Below are 21252 nucleotides of genomic sequence, written 5' to 3' on the forward strand. Positions count from 1 at the left end.
TTGTTGAAATTTTATTTTTATATTTTTCAATGCTATGTCCAGCTTTACAGGTTCTCATATTTCACAAGAAAGTCAGCCTTCTAATGGACATTAGTCAAAGCTGGCACCCATTAGTACAATTAAGACAATAGAGAGTATACCTTTAATAACTTTCCTCCTTTTAAGAGTTGGATCTGCTTATACAAATTAAATATGTTTTTCTTCCAGATCACTCCGTTTCCCAGCCTATTATGGTTCAGAGAAGACCTGGTCAGGGCTTTCATGTGAATAGCGAAGTCAACTCGGTGCTTTCGCCTCGGTCAGAGAGCGGAGGGCTTGGAGTTAGCATGGTGGAGTATGTGTTGAGTTCATCTCCTGGAGATTCCTGCCTAAGGAAAGGAGGATTTGTAAGTGTGCCTGATTAGGAAGTTTGAATTATGTTGTTTTCTCCATTTACTGTTTTTTTTTTTGTTTGTTTGTTTGTATTTTGTTCTTGCTGCTGTTGAGTTTTTGTCCATTTCCTAGAGACAGATAATTTCTGTTCATTTTATTTGCTCTTTGTTGAGTTCTCTGGGCTTAATTCTCTGTGTTTTTTGGTTTTTTTTTTTTTTTTTGCCTAGGGGCCGAGGGATGCAGAGAATGACGAGAATGACAAAGGAGATAAGAAGAATAAGGGCACATTTGATGGCGATAAATTGGGCGATCTGAAGGAAGAGGGGGATGTGATGGATAAAACAAATGGTTTGCCTGTGCAGAACGGTATTGATGCAGATGTCAAAGATTTCAGGTACGTGCCTTGTTAGGTGTTAATTAATGAGTGTCACACTGAAGATCTTCCAGGCTGTGATACACAGTAGGGAAAGGGCCTTTCTTGGCTTGTTGAAACTATATTGTACCTAGGAACTAAGGACACTGCGTTGTACCCAGGAAAACACTGCAGGGATACAGAGGAGAACTGATACCTCTATACGTCTGCACAGACCTTGTTTGATATAAGGCATTCTTGTTTTATTTACATGTCTTTTTAATTATCTTGTGCGGGATTCCTCTGAAAATACCTACTGAAGACGGTGATCCATCTCAATTACAGTTGGGTTTTTGGACATCTTTCTGTCCATGTAGGTCCCAAAAATAATAGCCTTCTGAAACTTTTGCTAGCCTGCCCACTCATTGCCGCCTTTTTGTGTTACAGTAGGAAAACTATAAAAGCAAAACAAATGTGTTGCAGGACACATAGTGATGGCCCTCAAATTGAGGTGAACCTTTCCTCTCTTCAGTGCTCTTGTTAGGTAATTAGGAAGCCGTGACAACTACTTTAGCAAAGTTTCAAGTGGGATGTGGTGTCAGAGGACTAAATTGTTAATCATTACTGTGTAGGTTTATGCAAAATAACTTGGGCTGTTTTGAAGTCCTGCCTTGTCACAACTAACTCTTTCTTCACTTGAGAAAAGAGAAATTGCATTTTTGTATGTATTTGAGTTAGTTTTAGGTACTTGAAAATTATTATTCCCAACAGCTACGTCTAGTTTTGAAGAATTCATTAAGGAAATTGGGTATTTTTTTCTGTATAATGGCTTCCACAAGAAACTGTGGCCAGTGTAGGTACCCATTACTGTTAATTGGTGGTGTCTGACATTGCATTAAATAAATGTCCTTACTGATGGGTGCCTCTTCTTTCTATGCAGCCGTACGCCTGGCAATTGCCAGAATTCTGCTAGCGAAGTGGATCTTCTGGGTCCAAACCAGAATGGATCAGAGGGCTTAGCCCAGCTGGCAAGTACCAACAGTGCGAAGCCAGTGGAGGATTTCTCCAACATGGAGTCCCAGAGCGTCCCGCTGGATCCCATGGAGCATGTGGGCATGGAGCCGCTTCAGTTTGACTATTCTGGCACTCAAGTCCCTGTGGACTCGGCTGCAGCCACCGTGGGGCTCTTCGACTACAATTCCCAACAGCAGGTAGTGTTTGGTGCTTGCGCTCCCTCCTGCCCACCTTGCTGTGGTTCCTCTACCAAATTGGCCATAGGGTCGACGGGACTTCGGGCTCCCAGTGGGCAGATTGGGCCAGGCTTGGAGCTGCTCCGTGATCTATGTGCCATATGGCTCTATAGAGTGCTGCAGGTAACATACTAGTGAGCTTGATGTGGGTGGTCTGCTTAACAAGGCAATCTGAAGGCTCATCTTGAGGATCTATAATGACATAAGTTGTGCTGTTGATTAATAATGGTTAGCTTTCAAATAAGTTTGGATAAAAAAAATAATTAGTAAAAAACAATTAAGCCAAAAACCCTTAAGCCCTAGAAGTGACTTAAAGGTTGGGGTACTGCGCGTTGTAGGTGTTGCAGTCCTGGTTTGGGGTCTTTGCAATGCTAAGTCAAACTACACTAATGGAATAGGAACAAAAATGAGTTTCAATTGACTTGCTCTTACTTGCGTCGTTTAAAACCTATTGAGGGCAGAGTCCAGCACTCTGAAACTTGATCTCAGCCCAGCAGGCTCGTATGACCTTTTCTCCCTCATGAGCAGCCCAGACTCCTCATCCTGGACGAGTCAAACAAGACTTTGCTTTATTCTTTGGCCTCCCTCGACTGCTGGGCCGCGATCCAAGGATCGACTCTTAATCTACTGCGGTTCCTGCTAGTTTGGGTGACGATCATAAACTTGGATTGCTTTCCGTTTGTTACTGCTCTGTCAGTCAGAGAAGAAGAAAACCTTTTGTTTTAGCTGATTGGAGGAGTACACGATTATTCTTGGCTTTCCCAAAGTGTCTGATCTTTTTTTAGCAAAACAGCCTGTTTGGGAAAGACTGTTGCCAAGTTTGTACCCAAAGCCTTATTTTGGACAGTTATCAGGATCTTAAAAGCAATGTATTGCTGAAAAGCAATGTAATCTCTGTTATAACTTGGTTGTTTTATTAGGTAGGGTGTTTGGGAGGCTAGTGATGAAAAATTATTTCAGTGATTAGTCTAAATCGCTGCTGCATCGTTTGGAAAGGAAAAAAATGAGTGATTTTTCAGGTCTTTGCCTTATTCTGTGGTGTGGAATCATGAGCACAAGAATTACTTGAGCTCTTCTAAACAACAGGATCAGTGTGTATGTCTTAAAAACATCATGTTAAGGCTGTCAAAATTAATTGCTTTTTAAGCAATTTAACTTGCATTTTGTCTGTGTTTTCTATTAAGGCTTACTCACAATTTCTGCCAATTAGTAGAACAAAATAGGAAGATATATAACTTCTAAATTGGGCACCTCTTGTATGTAACCTGTGGCAATTACATCTCTGGAAGCAAAGCCCACCTGGAAAGTTCAGTTCCAGAGGTGCATTGCAGTAGGACTTTCTATTCTGTGGCTCACGCTCAACTTTTCTTTATAGAAAGTGGAAGATAGTAGTCCTGTTGAGCTGATGCAACGTGAATATAATGATGATTCCAACTTTCTTCCGGGTTATCTGGAAAGTGGCAATTCTCTATTTTTCTTTAAACAGAATTGCAGTGGGAGAGCAGAGGCCCTGACACGGTTCATGCAGCTTCTGCATCCCCTGAATGTGACTGTGAAAAAGCCGAGAATAAGCAGAACAGAATCTGTTGAATCTTTAGGGATTTATTTTACATACTGCATTTCAGTTATTTAAAATGTTCACCTTTGTTGCAATGGCTGCTTAAATCTGACAGCTAACCTGACTGACAGCGTTTTATAAATATAAAGACTGTGTTCAGGATGAGGGATTCACTCGCTCTGCTGCCAAGTGTAATTTCGCAGAGTGTGTTTGTCTAAATGCAGCATATCTTGGCCCCACAAGTAGAGCCCGTTTCTTTAATACGTTATATCCATCAGGCAGGGTTTCTTGGTATCCGCTTGCCTACCAGTTAGAGCTTGTATGAAAGCAATCAGACTTCTGAAAGTCTAGTTTTCCCAATATATTACAGATTCACAGAATATTTACAGAATATTTAAGGTTGGAAGGCACCTCTACAGATCATCTAGTCCAACCTTCCTGCTCAAGCAGGCACACCTAGAGCATGTGGCACAGGGTGGCATCCAGGCGGGTTTTGAAGACCTCCAGAGTAGGAGACTCCACAACCTCCCTGGGCAGCCTGTTCCACTGCCTGTTACCCTAACAGTAAAGAAGTTGCTCCTCACCTGGAGACGGAACTTCTTATGCTTCAGCTTGTGGCCATTACCCCTCGTCCTRTCGCTGGCCACCAGTGARAACAGCYTGTCCCCTTCCTCCCTGCATTCTCCCTTCCTGAAYTTATACATATTAATCAKATCCCCTCTGAGCCGTCTCTTCTCCAGAGAAAACAGGCCCAGCTCACTCAGCCTCTCTTCATACAAGAGATGTTCCATTCCCTTAATCATCCCGGTTGCCCTTCTCTGGACCCTCTCCAGAAGCTCCACGTCCTTCCTATACTGGGGTGCCCAGAACTGAACACAGTACTCCAGGTGCGGAGAAGGATATTACTTTGAGAAGGAACTATTACTCATATTACTTTGAGAAGGAACTATAACTTGAACAAAACAAAGGTATTTTTTTTTCTTTGTGTTTTTATGTAAGAATGTCTATCACAGAGTGCCAGAAAGTGTCTTGTACTCTGAATGGATTAAAGGCAAGTACAGCTCAAAGCAATATTAAGAAGGGGGAGGTCGTAGGCAGCTGTAATCTGATTAGAGAAGTCAGATGTTTATATTGCAGAAGAAACTGGATTACAGCAATCTAATCTTAGAGAGTTTCCCTAACTGCAAAACAGATATCCTGCTTTCTAGGAGATCCATCTAGGGCTCTGCTATAGGTTGTAAATGATACTTAGATAGTAAATGATACTTTATACATATGTGCACAAGAGGAAGCAAAAAAGCCCCTCGTTTTTGAAGTGCAGAATAGTACTGCTGAATTTCTCTTTGTCTGTGTCACCCACTTATATGTTTTTTTGACCATTAATGGATGTGATCCTGTATAAAGGTGGTTTAACTTCAGCCTCGCTTTGCCAATTCCCATTAATGCTGCTTCCAAAGGGATTTCTTTTCATTTTTCCACTTGCAAGAGAGCACTGCTTCACCTTGATAGGAAGTTTAACCTTTATTTAATGCACAATAGGCTTCCGGATAAGTTGACAACAAGCTTTTAATGGAGCCCTTGCCTTTTGCTCCTCTGTATTTCTTGGAATATGGGTCGCTGCTGTCAGCAGATGGAGATGGCGCATTTAGGCCGTAATAATGCTGCTTAAATATGTAGGGTCGATGTTTCCCAGAGTCTGCCTGGTGTGTGAGCTTAGCTGGCTAAGTGAAGCCTGAAATGCTGCTCGCGGCTTTATTGGCCCCATCTCCTTTTGTATGCTCCAAAAAATCCAAGGTTGCAACAAGTTTTAACTGTTCACCCTGAATATCTCCTGGATAAATTTACTCTGGATCCTTGGTTGTAGACCTTGGTAAATGTCTCTAACATCAAACTAAGAGACATTAGACTCTGTGACACAGATGACATTGAGTTTCAAGATGATGAAGATGCCTTTTTTTCCTACTGAAACTGTCCAAGCTGAAGCAGATTTAGAGAATCTTTGGGAAGTCTCTTTGGAAAAGCAGTCACCAAAATGTTGTCCATAAGATTTTGGCTGTTTTTACATGCTGATCCCACCGCTAGCTGCACTCTCTGCCACTTCATATTTTCTGGAACTGCATTTCCAAGCTTGTTGACAAGCTAGACAGGTCACTTTGAGCCAGTTGTGTCTCACCTTGATACACAAGGTGTAATTTAAAGAAAGGAGCATCCTTTTAATCTCTTCCCTTCCAATAAAAGGTGAAATCCTTTATTGTTGAATTCAGTACACAAGTAGGCAGCAGGAATGATTCTTCTGCCGTATCTCCACGCAGTAATGGAGCAGGGACTTGTTTAGGCACTGTCCCTTGTACTTCTTGGGTGTACTTAAGGGGTTAAGTGTCTTTGGAGAAAATGCAATTGCAACTGTAATTTTAGCACTTGCAAGATCAGCGGTCTGTCCCCTAGCTATTGAGTTTCTGGATCTCAAATCTGATGCTGAGCTCCTACATGTCATTCCTCTCTCCAACCCATAAAAGAAGCAAGCAGATGATGTAGGCTCTCTGTTGTCTTTTCTCAAGTCTGCTATCGAAACAGCACAGATGCTTCTCCTGGTTTGAAGGGTACCAGCTCCAATTTTGACCTGTAATAAAAGATGTATCCAGAATGGTTCTGTGCTTCTTATTGATGGCAGTAAGTTTCTGCATTAAAATTTGGGCAGAATTAAGTTTGTTGCCCGGTCGTCTTGTCTGAGACTTGAGTGAGGGCAGCACTAATAGAGGTAGGAATTATAGAGCATTCAAGCCCGTAATTTCAAGTGAATAAAGAAAGAAAACATTTATCACGGCAGTTCATGCAATGGTTCACACTTTGAAAACAATTCCTTTAAAAGTACCTGGGTTTTAGTGGGGGAGATTTTTGAAGTAGCTGCTCAACATGTATTTTTAAAATTGGCTTAACTGGTGCTGAGTTTAGATCCAAGGAAAATTTCCACTTTCTCTCCCCTTCATCTCTGCTATCCCTGGTTTTACAGTCTGCCTGCAGTACCTGAGCATCCATGAAAATAGCTCGGGTTACCTGGGGATCCGACTGCATTGCAATGTACCTAGGGTTGGTCAAGGCCTGGAAGCAAATGCAAGAGCTGCAAGGGCTCCACAGGCTGCAGCTGAGGAGGAGCTGGAGGAGAAAAGGGTTTCTGGGCATTGCCTATCAGCAGAAGTGCTCTTTGGGGTTTGGAAGGAACCCCCAGGCTGTGATTAGCTGTACATTAAAGATAATTTTTCAGACGGATTAACGTAAGCACTTGATTTGAAAGGTTTTTTTAAATGCCCCTTTGAGATTTGATTTCTGTTTAAAGTGGAAAGTGTCTGTAGCTGCAAAAATACATCTAGTTTAAAGAAATGGCTTTGAAAGGAAGAAGGAGAAGGCTTTTCTAGTGCACAAGTAAAGAACCATATTTGTTTTTCTGTCCCTGTAGTTGTTCCAAAGACCGAACGCACTTGCTGTTCAGCAGCTAACAGCAGCCCAGCAGCAGCAGTATGCGTTGGCAGCTGCCCATCAGCCTCACATAGGTAAGTCCTGTAGTTGATGAGTTGCATTTCGTTAGATTTCTCTTTAGTCTTGGGGAAATGACAGGCCATGAAAGGATTTCCAGGCTTTCAAGAATCCTGCCTGTGTTTTTGCAACTGGTGAGAGTTGACACACAAGGGGAAGCATGCTGTTTCAAGATTTTCTTGGGGAAAAAGAAACGGAGATGTTAAAAAGCTGTGCAGCATTCGTGTCTGGCAGGAATGACTCTCCTGCCCTGACTGAGAATGCTGTTCAGTCCTGGGAACATTTTGAAGCCCTTGCTTGCTCTGAGTCAGACCTGAATTAGGGTAAGTAGCACATGTAGGCAGGGGAAGAATGCCCACTTTGGTGTACACTAAAGTATTCCCTGCGGTTCGGCTTTAAAATTTATAGAATTTTAAGCTTCCTAGAGTCTGACCTTGACTTCAAGTTAGGATTTATGCTAACGCAGGGTTCATAATATTAAAATGGTATGGCGTAACTGGGAAGAATGGCCTTAACGTCCTGCACAGAAAAGCAGGAGAACTGAGTGGCAGTTTAGTGTAGAAAGAGTCCTCATAGATGATGAGAGTCAAAATATTATTAACACATCAGGGTTAAAAGTCTTTAGAAAAATCAGCAAGTTAAACGATAGTTCTTCCTGAATAGAAATCCAATATAAAATTATTGGAAGCTTTTCAACTTTCTTACCGTTTCTCACCTCTTTTCTCCTGCCCTTCTCTCTCCCCCTTGGCCCCAGTAATTTCTCTAATTAAAATACTTCTTTGCAGAGGAAGATAAAGCCTGTGCAGCAGTGCTTGGAGTCACTCTAAGTGACTCCAGTGCAGTGTTATCCTGACAAACCTGAGCTGCTTTCCAACTAATTAATTGGAGTAAGGGAATTCAGAGTGTACCGGGGTAAATTAGTTCATGATTAACTTGCTATAGGAAAAAAATACAGAAGGATAATGGGCAGTCAGCTAAGATTAACACCTAGCTGGCATTAACAGCTACCTAAATAGTAAGATCTGATCCTGAAGGTCTTTTCCAGCTGTAATGATTCTATAATTCTAAAGTTGTATCTGTGCTGCACAGGTACCTTAACAGGTATGGGTAGTGGGTAGAGCCTTCCAATGGGGCAGTGCATCTTTGCAATGGGATTTACTTTAAGTCATATCCTCTGTAGTTTTTTTGTAACAAGACTGTGAAACATAACTGCTGGCTATCTATAGAAGAAAACCCTAAAATGTGAAAACACATATGTGAAAACACTAAAACAGCAGGAGCTGCTGTCTTTTTGTCTGTTTAGGTTTGCCAGCCAGGTTGTTGCAGCTGTTTAGGGCTGCAGTTCGAGTCAAGTTTGTTTTTACTGACAGGTATGTTTTCAGCAGGTTTAGCTCCTGCTGCCTTTGTACCCAACCCCTACATCATCAGTGCCGCTCCACCGGGAACGGATCCGTATGCAGCCGGACTTGCAGCAGCCGCAACCTTAGGTGAGACACTTCCAGTTGTCATTTGGTGCCATTTCTGTACCTAAACTCTTCTTAAGTCTGCGTTCATTGTGGTTCACGTGTTAGAACGGTGTAGGATGTGTTTCCTGCCAGAATAGTTATGTCTTGTTGCTGTTTAGCTTGGTATACTGCAAAGTTACCCTGTAAATGATACCCCTCTCCTTCACTACGCATCTCAAGAATTTATGCTTTGTAGGTAAAAACATCCAATATCTGCAGTGAAGTTTAGGTGATAAATATGCAGTTTTCCAGGTGGCAGAGCCAAGATGGTGGCTCTTGTCTTCGTGCAAGATCCTTCTCCCAAGCGTGCTGGTATCGGTTTCTAGATCCTTTCCAACTGTCATAGCCACAATTGCTGCATCCCCAAATGAGAGCTTGGGAAAACAGCTTATCCAACGGCGGGAAGAACACGTTACTTGCTGAACTTTTGCTGCATATGTCACAAAGTTCTGGCCCAAGTGGGGAAAACAAAAGAAAAACTTGTACTTCGAGAAATGTACTGCCATCCCTTTGGTTCAGAGTGGGTTTCAGTGGATACTCTGCTCTGCTGCCACATTGCATCTGTATATGCAGTTTGCACAGCTAATGCAAAGCTTTTCAGTTTTGGCACAGCCCGTACGTACATACCTCATATCTGGTATCAGATATAACCCACAGAACTTAGGCAGAGCACCCTGTTCAGCACAGCCTGTGTCGCGGGGTTGGTACATGACTTTTTGTCATGTTTAACGACTGTTATGTAACAACTGCTTAGCTTTTAAGCCTCAGGGACGGTCTAAGGTCAAGCTCTGAAACGGGATTGCAACTCTTAACCAGGCTGCATGGTGTATTTCTAATGGCTCATATAAAAGTACGTTAAGAATCGGGGCGATTTTAACACGTGGGCTGTGGAATTTGTTGGCTGTCAGAAATTTGTATGCTGATTGCCTAATAAAAATGAAAGGTAAGCATAGGTAACAGCGTGTTGTTGCCAAACAAATGAGGCAGTGGTTAAGTGGAAGAGGGCCAAGAGCTTGACTGCGAGGATGTTTCCAGCAGTCTGTGAGTCAATAAATGCTCCCGTGCTGGTGAATGATCATTTCAGTGCTCCTGAAGTGAGTGCTCGTTCTGCAAGTATTTGGCTGAAGTTTAGTGGAGCAGGAAGTCAATGCCTTGGTTTCATAGAGGGATCACATGTAACTGCTGCCAGATTTCTGGGAAGTCATAAACCTCTTCTGGAGCACTTTTTCCTTTTCCTTTTTTCTTAGCTGTGATGAAGTTGTGATTACATGAATCTGTGATATGAGTTGAAATCATAAATTTCCACTGGGTAATACACAGCGTGGAATAGCTAAAGCATCTCAAAACCATGCATCAAAATCCATACTTGAATAGTTTTTAATCCTTAAAACTCTTAAAATCAAAAAAAAAAAGTGATGTGTAATGCACTGCAGTGTAGTAAGTGTTACAGTTCTCAGCACCGTGAGCTGCTTCATCAGTCCCACGAGGTTTTGAACTGTAAAAGCTAAAAACAGCCGTGTAACAACCTTCCCTTCTAGTGTTTGTATTAGCAAAGGAATCTATTCTGTCTGGATTCAAACAATTTGAAAAGCCTTTTTCTAGGTAGTAAAACTGAGAGACATGCTGAAGGGGTGCAGGACTGTTTCACTGTTTCGAGCTGTGCATAAAACTCTGATCTGACCTATCAGTGCAGACCTGGCGATGACGACCAACTTGCCCTCACTGAGAACACTGTTCGCTAATGAGAGCATCACCATGTGCTCAGGTGAGCTGAGCCAGGCTCACAGGACGAGGGATGAGCTGCTCGTCTAAACCCTGCTGCAAAATTCATAGATTTGCGTCTCCTCTTTGTTTTATATTTTTAAAGCACTTAACGCTTTTGCACATCTGATGAACCATCTCTAGCCAAGAAAAAGCCATATAGATACACTCACATGATAATTGGAACCATGATTAAAACCAACTGGGAGAGATAGGCCAGTGTTGCCCGGACACAGGACACTGTAACAAAGACAAGGTAGTTTTTCTGGTAGACCGTCCATGGGAAATAGGGTTGCGGTGAGTTTCTTTAGACAGGCTTCAGTGTGAGATGCAAATATGCCCGTTCATAAAATCCCCAGTTGCTGGGGATTGCAATGATTACAAAAGACCTCGCAGACCAAGAATAGCAGGACAAACTAAACTCCTCCCTAGTCCCAAGTAGACGAGTGCCTTCATTCCCTGCTGAAAACTTCGGAATTCAGAGCTGTCATGTTTAATGTCAAATATGACTATAAGATTTGAAATGAAAGAATTTCCAGCTGTTGCTAAATTGCTGCAGCCTGTGGTGTGGATGGTAGGAGCAGTAGTTCATACAGGAGAAATCCAGGCTGTTGGGCAACGCTTTGCTTTTGCATTAGGTGGCAGTTTCACTTGGTGCAAGGATTTTGTTCCTCCCTCTGTTGTACCCAAGTTACAGTCAGCAGTATCTTTTTTTTTGTCTTCCTTTTTACCATCATCCTTCATTTTTCTTGGAATAATTTAAGTGTCTGCCTCAGACACGTGAGGAATATGAGCATTTAAGTTCTCCTCTCAGTGTCTTGCCGAATAAAAGAACAGAATTCATAGAAATACTTGATGATTTGGTTAGAGCTCAAATGCAGTTTCTCTACAAATAGAAGCTAATTTTTACTCTGTAAAAAGAATGTGTGGTCTAAATACTTGTTTGTTCTGTGGTCTCAAATACAAGCAGTGCAACCCCTGGGACTGGGGGGAAAGTAAGATACAGAACAGACATAAATGCAAACCCAGTAATGGTTTTAATGTGTTGCTTGTTGGGAAGTACTGCACCGTTCAGTGCACAGTGCTCATTTGTTCTATTTATGCCAGTCCTCCCTGACGAAAATAATTAAGGATATAGTGTCCTGAGACTTGATAATAACACAGAACAAATCTGCAAAAATTATACTGCTTTTACTCTCCGTGTTTTTTTATTTCCTTTCAAACATAACCAGTAGTTTGAGGGAGGAAGGCCCATGAGATGGACTAGATGATCTTTAAAGGTCCCTTCCTACCTTAACCGTTCTGTGATTCTATGACATTTTACACATTCGAGAACTGAGACTGGCCATTTAGGAGGAGTTTCCTTCTAATTTAATTTGGAAGGATGTGTATCTCTCTGCTGTACTTAAATGAGCTCCTTTCTCCAAACTTTTTGTTGAGATTTATTCATTCTAAAAAGCAGGGCTCAGCAATAGAAACAAGAGGTTTCAGCAGGATCAGCAACAGCAGGATTTGACCTCATCCGCTAAGGTAATAACAGGGAAAAGGTGAAACTTGAGGTCTGGCTTGCAAGCTGTTTTCAAGTGAGAAACCCAAAAGGCACAAGCTCCTGCAGCTTGCAAAGAATTCAGAGCAGATTGCCTTAACACAGGATTCATTCAGTATGACATTTGAGTGTTTTGGGGGGCCCGTTTGCAGTTCATTCAGTGCTCGTCGCTACAGGAGTTCCTCAAATCCCCTTTGGTGTTTCAGGCCCGGCAGTTGTCCCTCACCAGTACTATGGAGTTACTCCCTGGGGAGTTTATCCGGCGAGTCTTTTCCAGCAGCAAGCAGCGGCCGCTGCCGCCGCCACCAACTCGGCGAATCAGCAGACCACGCAGCAAACCCAGCAAGGACAGCAGCAGGTAAGTGGCCAAAATCAGTGCAGGTGAAATCATTTTCAGAGCAAACAGTTTGGAAGACTCACAGTTTCAAGCACACACTTATGCTCAGTTGCAAGCAACAAAAAGACCCGCTGGCCTCTTACAGACAAAAGAGAAGATCCATTTTCTATGCAATTTATCTTAGTTGGAATTGTAATTGGAATTGTTGTGTGGTAAGTGGTATTCATGTGGCTGTGGGCTCTTTGGTACAGTCTTGGTCTGAATTTGGCGACAAGGATGCAGTGGATAGAAGGAAGCTCATGCCATGTTGCTACTGCTCCTGACTGGGTATAACCTATTTTGGAAGCTCCTACCAGGACAGTTGGAAGAGGAAGATCTTTTTTGATCTTCTCCTAAATAAATAGAGTATGTGCAAAAAAAAAAAAAAACACTTATGCAAAGTCTAGTAAAAAGATATGTCACCCATAGCCCTGATGGTGTTTTTCATTACTTCTCTAGCCACAAAGCAGTCATGAGCGGGATGCACACACATGTGTTGTCTCTAATGCAAACCTTCTTTCTGTAAAATTAGAAAGTATTAATTAATTTATTTATTTATGGATGTTCCAGCTTTGACAAAGAGCCAACTCGGGGATTTTTATTTAAATTTCCCAACTTCAGTATCCTTGCCTGGTCCGTCGGTGCTGGGGGTCATTTCTTTTTTTTAATAACTTCCTGGGGTGATGCATTCACTTCCACCACCTGGTTGCAACACGGCATGCTGAGTCCCAAAAGACACAACGGAATTGTCTGTATCCAGCTGCCCTCGGAGCGAGTGCCAGCTCTTGCCTTGCCACTTGCAGTAAAAGGCTTTACAGACAAGTCCTGTCACAGGCAGTTACAGGAAAGGCCAATTTGCCGCCTTCACCTTGCGAGCTCATGGGCTTAAACCGCAAGAACGACATAGAAAAGACCGTGTGTCACATTCTGTCAGTGTTTCCAGTGAGTAAATGTCGTGTCACAGTGCCCCCATTTTCATAGGTGGGCTCCCAAGCTCGCAAAGCCCCAAGCTGCCCTGTCTCTCAGAGTTGGAGTTCGACATTTACTCGAGCTGATTTTAAAGGATGATTTTGTGTTATCCATAATGGGACAGGTGACTTGCAAACCCCTCTCATGAAGGACAGTTACTGAAAGCATCTCGGCATTAAATAAGGCCAGAAGATGCAGGGCTTACAGAATGTGCTCAGTAAATGTGAGCGGGGCAGTTTTTATCTTGGTTTTATCAAGTTTTCTGTTTTTATCCACAGTAGAAGACTGTTCCAAGTAAAGGGGAGAGATCACACGCTAATTGAGGGGTAGCTGCTGTTGGGTACCAAAAACTGTTCGCCCATCCATCCTACTCTGAGGTGCTGGGATGTGTCTGGTGCTGGGACCCAGGCCTCAGTCGCATGGTTGTTTCTGTCGCGTTCAGGTTCTTCGCGGAGGAGCCAGTCAGCGCCCGTTGACCCCGAACCAGAACCAGCAGGGCCAGCAGACCGACCCTCTAGTGGCCGCCGCCGCCGTCAATTCTGCCCTGGCCTTTGGGCAAGGGCTGGCCGCGGGGATGCCAGGTAGGCACCTCGCGACTTCTCCAGAGCCCTCGGAGCACCGAGAAAATCCTCTCGTGCGCGATGTGAGGTTTGCCTGGCATTCAGCAATGTTTGGTTTTCATGCCTGTGTTTCTTGTTTTTAATCTGTGTATGCACAAGGAGTTTAAGATGCTGTTAGGTGTGCAGAAGATTTCCAAGCAGCCTTTGAATCGAACAGGGTTAGACCCGTGTGTTACCACTCCTGTTGCTGTCCTGGGGCATCAGTCTTTATCTTGCTCAAAGGAATTTGTGGTTTCCTTTGAAATGTGCTTTTAGGTATTTTTGTGGATCGCAATATCTTATGTGATCTTTATTTTAAGACCTCTGGGATGCCTTAGTCACTTTGATTAACAGTCTCTCCATCCCTGCAAGGTACTCAGCTTTAACAGAGCAAAGACTTCCCCTCCGTAGTCCATGAGGCTGTGTGATACAAATGTTTTTGACACACAGCTAATGGAATATTACTGGAACCGCAGAATGCAGAGATGAGCATTTTTCTTTTTGAAGAATGGACACATCTGTGTCATTGGCCCAATGCAAGAGAGTCTGATTATTTCGGCTTCAGGTCTCCACGTCTCTTCACTGGCAGCATCGCAGGTTTTGTTAATGACTTGCAAAGAATGGTCCAGAGTGAATGGGAACATTTATGTTAAGTAATTTGTAGGTTTGCTTTGTTAGGTACCTAAATAATAGCTATACATTGCTGAAATTCTGATGCTCTGTGCATTACCAGAATTATTTAAAAAAAAAAAAGGAAAGAAAAATATATAACCATTATTATATGGTATTAGTAGTAATATATGTATTATTAAAACTAACATGTATTTGCGCCATGTTAGTATAGTTGGCTAAGTAGAAAAGCATCTTCTCTTACTGAAAGCTTTATCAGTATAAAAATGTAGGTATGAAAGTCATGAGCTACTAAGACAAAAGGCTTTTTGGCTTCTTTAGAAGAACAACTGTCTTTTGTTTCCCCCTACGACCACCACCTTTTTCTTTTTTTTAGCCTGTTCTGATTTTTCTTGTAAAAATGGTGCCCATTTTGAGCTGGGGGATCTGCACATGTGCTCTGTGCCTTCCAAGGTCAGCCGTGCATCTCCGCTTTCCCCCGCAGGTTACCCAGTACTGGCTCCTGCCGCCTACTACGACCAGACGGGCGCTCTCGTTGTGAACGCCGGCGCGAGGAACGGCCTGGGGGCCCCCGTGCGCCTCGTGGCCCCCGCTCCCGTCATCATCAGCTCTTCGGCGGCGCAAGCAGGTGAGTCCTCCTCCCCGCGGGAGACGCCGCTGGCCCCCGGGAGCGGAGCCGCGGGCCCTCGGCGTGTTGGCTGTGATGACCTGCTTGCCCTCACAGAGCTCCTCCAGCCAGGATCCCTGCTGAGAACTTGCTCTGTACTCCAGGGCTGAGCCACAAGAAAAGCCTGAGAATTGCTGTAGACCTCATTACTTTGCCGAGCTTTCTCTTCTCTTTTTTTTACTTCAGAGCTGGCTGAAAAGCCAAAGCCCTTGGTTTTGATCTTCTTAGCGCTGCAGGATGGGTTTCGTCCAGTAATGGGTCATTTTGATGATTTCAAAACTTGCTTTTCTTAATTCAATACCGTTGAGCAAGTGGTTGTATTGATTGGAGTGTTAAATCATGGGAGAAAATTAACTCTTTTTTCCCTCTTCTTCAATCTGCTGTGCTCCGTAACAGAAACAGCAATAGTAATAACTTGGCATGTCGGTGTTCAGTGACTTTACGCAGAGCATAGGTAGAAGCTAAATGTGCTCCTTTTAAAAGTGGGGACATTTTTCATCCTGAGGGAAAAAAAAACATATATATATGTATTATATGTTAGGTTTTAACTTCTAGAATGGATCCGAAATGGGATTTCTTTCAGCTTCTGCTTCCAATTGCTTTTTTCCTGCAGCGGTCGCGGCAGCTGCAGCTTCAGCTAACGGTGCAGCCGGCGGCCTGGCAGGGACAACGAACGGACCCTTTCGTCCTCTGGGAACTCAGCAGCCTCAGCCCCAGCCCCAGCAGCAGCCCACCAACAACCTGGCGTCCAGCTCCTTTTACGGCAACAACTCGCTCAGCAGCAATTCCCAGAGCAGCTCGCTCTTTTCCCAGGGCTCTGCCCAAGCTGCCAACACTTCCCTGGGCTTTGGAAGCAGCAGCTCTCTTGGTGCCACGCTGGGCTCGGCGCTGGGAGGTTTTGGAACAGCAGGTAGGAGTTTGGTGGTTTCTGCACGGGGGAGAGGGGGAAATGCTCGTGTCCAGATGGAAATACTTCTGAAGGGACTGTTTTGGCTTTAAACCCTGCATGCTTGCTGATGAAACGTCTTCTAGTGGACAGTATATTGAAAGGAGCAAGATCAGCTTCTTTTCAGGCCCGTTTGGTGTGTTATCACACCCTCTATTGGGGCAGATTCAGCTGTGTGTATAGAAGACCTGAGGGATTGCAGAGAATCACAGACCACAAATGCTCTAAAAATCAGGTTCCTGAAGCAGGGAATTGAATTCATCCCCTTCAAAAAAAAAGAGTCTTTTGAGATTGTAATATTGACAGACTTGTACCACAAGCTGAAACTCATTTTAGCTCTAAATTCATGGATCCTTAGTGAGCAACCATGTCAGACACTTGCCCAAACTAGGTGGAACTTTTACACTTTTTGCATGAGGTGCTGAACAACTTCAGGGTTTCCTTACTTTTTCGTGCATATTCTTGATGGAGGTGCTGAACTATGAAGGCATCAGTTCCCGAGGGGGAACTGCCTGTGTGCTAAGTCTGACCTTGGAGCAATTCTTAAGCAACGTTATCATCTGAAGTGGTTTCCACGCCTTATTCTGAGAACTGCTTCGTTAATAAGCAAAACCAGGTCATTTTGAGTGCAAGAAAAATTCTACGCCTGGTTTGTTTTGATTTATTTATTAGGCCATTGAAGACCAAAGATTTTTCAGAGTAATACTAAAACAGAAAGGTACATTATGTGGGTTGTGGTTGTTTGTTTGTTTGTTTTTTCCTTCTTTCTCTTTTTTTCTTTGTTTGAAATACAGCAATTGTTTTAATTAGTGCTTAGTCTTAGAGGCAGTAATTGTAGCCTGACTTTTCTGCTTTCGTCAATCTGAAGTCACAATGTGCCTTTTGAGCCTGGCCTGGCAGAAAAGATTGATATGCTATCACTGGATCAAGTGTGGAATTTTTCAATAAGTTACTCAAATAGTTATTATTAAACCCAGCCTGAGGATTTGAACCATCTTGGATTCTGGTCAGTGCATCATTTGCTACTTTCTTTTCAGTTTATTCAGCTAATTGGATTTTTTTTTTTCTTTTTTTTTTCTTCCCTCTGAAATACACAGATCATTTAAGGATATTTTATTTAACTTGTGAGAAAGCTCTTTAAAAAAAAAAAAAAAGAAAGATGGTTTAATGTGTGTTAAATTGATTTCTGATTCTCATCTCAGTAGTGTTTGATGCAAATAGGAGTGAAAAAGAAATGACTCCTCAGCTGTTTTTTAATGTAATGAAAGGTGAGAACAAGACTCTTAAGTAAATGTGCACGAAGCTTAGACATCCTCTAAAGTAAATACGAATAGATAAAATCTTGCATTGGATTTGTTTTGCCTATGTTGGTCAAAGATTAAAAGTGTGGTCCGGTAAGGAGATCTAATATCTTCTGTTAAACCAAGTGATGGGCTTTGATGTATCCAACCCCACTGCTGAAGATGTGAAAGCAAAAAGCAGATGTGCCCCCGAGCCAGAATGTTCCCTGTCATTTCTCATTCTGTAGCTTCCTTCACATACACGGTATCTTATTGATCTTCCTCATATTTTGGGCCATATTTAGTGATGTGTTCTGCTAGCACGAAAGCTGCCAAAGTACGAGCGCAAAGACAAGATTAAAGCCAATTATTTAAATCAAGGAATTCTGCTTGCTCTTTAGAAACATGATTTTAATTTTTGTATTTCCCTTGGGCGTCTGCATTACTTGAGGACGACCGCAGCCTAGTGCTGTACGTAGGTGCTGCTGAATTGCTGTCCATTTTGAAGGTACCTTTGATTGTCCCAGGCAGCTTGCTCACATCTCTCTCTCATTTTATTCCCCTTCTCAGTTGCTAATTCCAACACTGGCAGCGGCTCTCGCCGGGACTCCCTTACAGGCAGCAGCGACCTGTACAAGAGGACATCCAGCAGCCTGACACCTATAGGACACAGTTTCTATAACGGCCTGGGGTTTTCCTCCTCTCCTGGACCTGTTGGAATGCCTCTGCCCAGCCAAGGACCTGGCCATTCTCAGACTCCACCACCTTCCTTATCTTCACATGGTTCATCTTCAAGTTTAAACCTGGGTAAGAGCCTCTGCTGTTAGAGGGTACCTGATACCAGAGGTTGGTTGCTGATAAAGCGCCCTCCTTCAGTGCAGAGACCTAAACCCCCCTGCGGCAGGGTAGGTGCAATACGCACCATCCAGTTGACATTCAGAGCTCTTAATCCGAGGCAATTCTCAAAATTGCGTTTTCAAAAGGAAGCCCACAAATCTTTGCCTTATCAAAAGCACATGATTTTGTGGAAGTAAAAGCTACATCTTCAATTAGAAAACTATAACAGAGGCAGAATTTCCATGCACCATAAGATACATTTTAAAACTAAAGCATATGTTAAATAATAAAGCAGTGCTCTTCTGAAATACCCCAGGTGCTTATTTTCAGGCCAAATGAACAAACAAAATGAGTTATTCTCTACTTTTGCACAAAATAATTCAATATATGCTCTAAATGCTATTTGATACTGTTTCTGTCAAATATCTGTCTGCATATAACAAAATATTTGGTTATCAGAGCCCTTCTCTTGCATAGCATTGGAGGCATAAGGCAGCATAGGCGTATTTATCATGTTTATTACACTTCTGTATGGTAAACTTGATGCTGGCTAAAGATTAAGATAGAATAGCAATAAATACAAATTTTCAGCTTAAGTTTACATTTACCACCTTTCCTTGTACTTAGATTTAGTAGAACTGGAAGGAGATTTTAGCTTTATTTATGAGTTTGTAGAGTGCTTGTGCGGACAGTTAAATAGCGACAATAAATTAATGCGGAAGACTAACCAGATTCCAAGGCTGGCACTGAAGGAAGTCTGTTTTCCCCTTGGGCAAACAAAAGAGAATGAATCTTAAAAACTGGATCGGAGAAAGGTTAATCTGCTCAGGAACAAACACTGGTGAGAAAGCAGAGTTACCATTTACATAAATGGACTGTGCCCCAAAGCAGTTAGCCTGTGAGCTTCCCGTTTTGACAAAATGCTCCTCTCCCTCTAGCCAGTTTTTTGCTGTGGCTGACTTGGTGCTCAGCAGGATCTCTTGGAAATAACTCTGTTTGTGTGGTTTTCACTCCAGAATCAGTACAAAGGCATTTAATTTTTCTCAGGTTTATTTTTCATCTATAACATAAGACAAGTTACAGGAAAAAGCGAGGAGAAAAATTACATATCTAAAAAATTAAAAGATAAGTGAGAACACCCAAATGGGTTGTTTGTGAAAGAGAAATTAGAGCAGTCGGCTTTCAAAGCAGGTCCTTTTACTGTATTATACCAGAGGAGCCAAGGCGGAGGAGATGCTTCCAAGGAATTTGATTTCAGGAGTGCAGGATGACAGATGAAGTTGCCCTTGAATCTCATTTGTGATCAGGTAATCCGTGGTTAAATGCTGTGTAAATGAGGCTTGGACTTTGCTGTGTGTTCTGGGTGTGGAAATCGTTCACTGGGGGCTGTACAGGGAGAGATTCAGCTCCTGCCTCCTGCCCTTTCGGCTTTTGGAGAACTCGTAGCTGCGAAAAATAGTGCATATTTATCAAGTTAGATTTTTTTCCCAGTGTTGCAAAGTGACTTTGTGAAATACCTGAACAGTTGCAAGCACCTGAAGTAGCACGCAAGCAGATCTCGCAAAAAGACCTACCGGAGGGGAAACACATAGCTAAATAACGTGCTTTGTGCTCAAGGGTGTCTACAACAGATGGAACTTTTTACATAGACAAGATAAAACACCAGTGGGTAATCGTGTGCTTTTCTCCTCACTTCTTGTCTCATCCTTTGGTTGTCATTTTTATTCCCCTGAATTCAAAGACAAAAAGATTTTGGTGAAAAGCCTCTGTTGGAGAGGACTTCCCTGGGGCACGCTGTCCTTCCCATGCTGCTCACCTTAAATCAGACTTGGCAAAGCGTGTGGGGATAATTGGACAGTAGAGGGATCCTGAGCCCTGGAAGAGCAAGAAAACCACTTGACCAGCACGCTCAGAAGAACAAATCGTCAGAAATACAGACAAGAAATCAACCTTTTTTGGTGCTAAGCAGGTTACTCTCCACACCTGCAGTCTCCTGACTAAATGAGGAATTATAACTTATTAATTATTATTGTTTGGAAGCACTTGCTAGCTGTTTGGGTAAAAAGATTTTTTTTTTTAAAGTCATTTAGAAATAAAACAACCTGCACTGGTTTAAAATCCATTTGCAAATGAGTCTTTTGAGCGCTTTAAGGCTGATAGAGCTGGCCCTGTGCAGCCTGGAGAAGGATGAGGGGGGATCTGATGAGCATATATAAATACCTCAAGGCACAGAGTGAGGAGGATGGGGCGGCCTCTTTTCACTGTTGTCCAAAGGTGGCACCAAAAGTTCCTCAGGAAGAATTTCCTGGCAGTGGGGGTGCCAGAGCCCTGGCACAGGCTGCCCGGAGAGGTTGTGGAGTCTCCTGCTCTGGAGATCTTCAAACCCGCTTGGACACCACCCTGTGCCACGTGCTGTAGGTGCCCCTGCATGCGCAGGGGGTTGCACTAGATGATCCCTAACGGCCCCTTCCAACCTTAAGCATTCTGTGATTTTATCGTTTGAAATATTTTTATTTCCCTTGCAGGAGGACTCACCAACGGCAGCGGCCGTTACATCTCCGCCGCTCCGGGAGCAGAGGCCAAGTACCGCAGCGCAAGCAGCGCCTCCAGCCTCTTCAGCCCCAGCAGCACCCTCTTCCCCTCCTCGCGCCTGCGCTACGGCATGTCCGACGTGATGCCCTCCGGCCGCAGCCGCCTGCTCGAGGACTTCCGCAACAACCGCTACCCCAACCTGCAGCTGAGGGAAATCGCTGGCCACATCATGGAGTTCTCCCAAGACCAGCACGGATCCAGGTGGGATTAAGACCTTTGTGCTGTGGGAAGCTTTGGAGGCAGCTGCTCTTGGGTTTAGCGTGGTCTGCAGGTCATATTGCAAGTCCTGAAGCAAAGAGGCGGAATGGAGAAAAGGAGTGAGGAAGCGGAGCAGTGTAACACTCTTTCTTTTATATGGAGGATATACTATCGAAGTTTGTCCTCCAAAGTGTCCCCTCTAAAGAGCAGCTTTCTTTTTCATAATTTGCCTGCTAGTCCCATTGCCATAGCTCAGCTCAGTTGTTTGAAGGAGCTGTGTGGA

At 43.3% G+C, this 21252-nt stretch overlaps 1 protein-coding gene and 2 non-coding genes across 6 annotated transcripts in view; all 3 read left to right on the top strand.

Moving 5' to 3' along the window:
* The window catches only part of PUM1 (pumilio RNA binding family member 1), a 48016-nt gene that overhangs the window by 18769 nt on the left and 7995 nt on the right, over positions 1–21252 (top strand). For 2 of the 4 annotated variants that reach the window (XM_026043587.1, XM_026043584.1), the window contains exons 4-14: positions 208–386; positions 600–766; positions 1665–1935; positions 6987–7080; positions 8434–8550; positions 12082–12233; positions 13663–13801; positions 14934–15077; positions 15730–16026; positions 17913–18149; positions 20705–20972. In XM_026043587.1, the coding sequence (XP_025899372.1) occupies positions 208–386; positions 600–766; positions 1665–1935; positions 6987–7080; positions 8434–8550; positions 12082–12233; positions 13663–13801; positions 14934–15077; positions 15730–16026; positions 17913–18149; positions 20705–20972 (2065 nt within the window). The remainder of the gene's footprint in view (positions 1–207; positions 387–599; positions 767–1664; positions 1936–6986; positions 7081–8433; positions 8551–12081; positions 12234–13662; positions 13802–14933; positions 15078–15729; positions 16027–17912; positions 18150–20704; positions 20973–21252) is intronic. The other 2 variants (XM_026043585.1, XM_026043586.1) reach the window with 2 other exon arrangements.
* On the top strand, positions 7290–7375 carry LOC112950963. The gene has a single exon (XR_003250110.1). It is a non-coding gene; the product is annotated as a small nucleolar RNA SNORD103/SNORD85 (small nucleolar RNA).
* Positions 10263–10348, top strand: LOC112950962. The gene has a single exon (XR_003250109.1). It is a non-coding gene; the product is annotated as a small nucleolar RNA SNORD103/SNORD85 (small nucleolar RNA).

The sequence above is a fragment of the Nothoprocta perdicaria genome, unplaced genomic scaffold (genome assembly GCF_003342845.1).
Source record: "Nothoprocta perdicaria isolate Ctin4 unplaced genomic scaffold, notPer1 scaffold_33, whole genome shotgun sequence".
Taxonomy (NCBI): domain Eukaryota; kingdom Metazoa; phylum Chordata; class Aves; order Tinamiformes; family Tinamidae; genus Nothoprocta; species Nothoprocta perdicaria.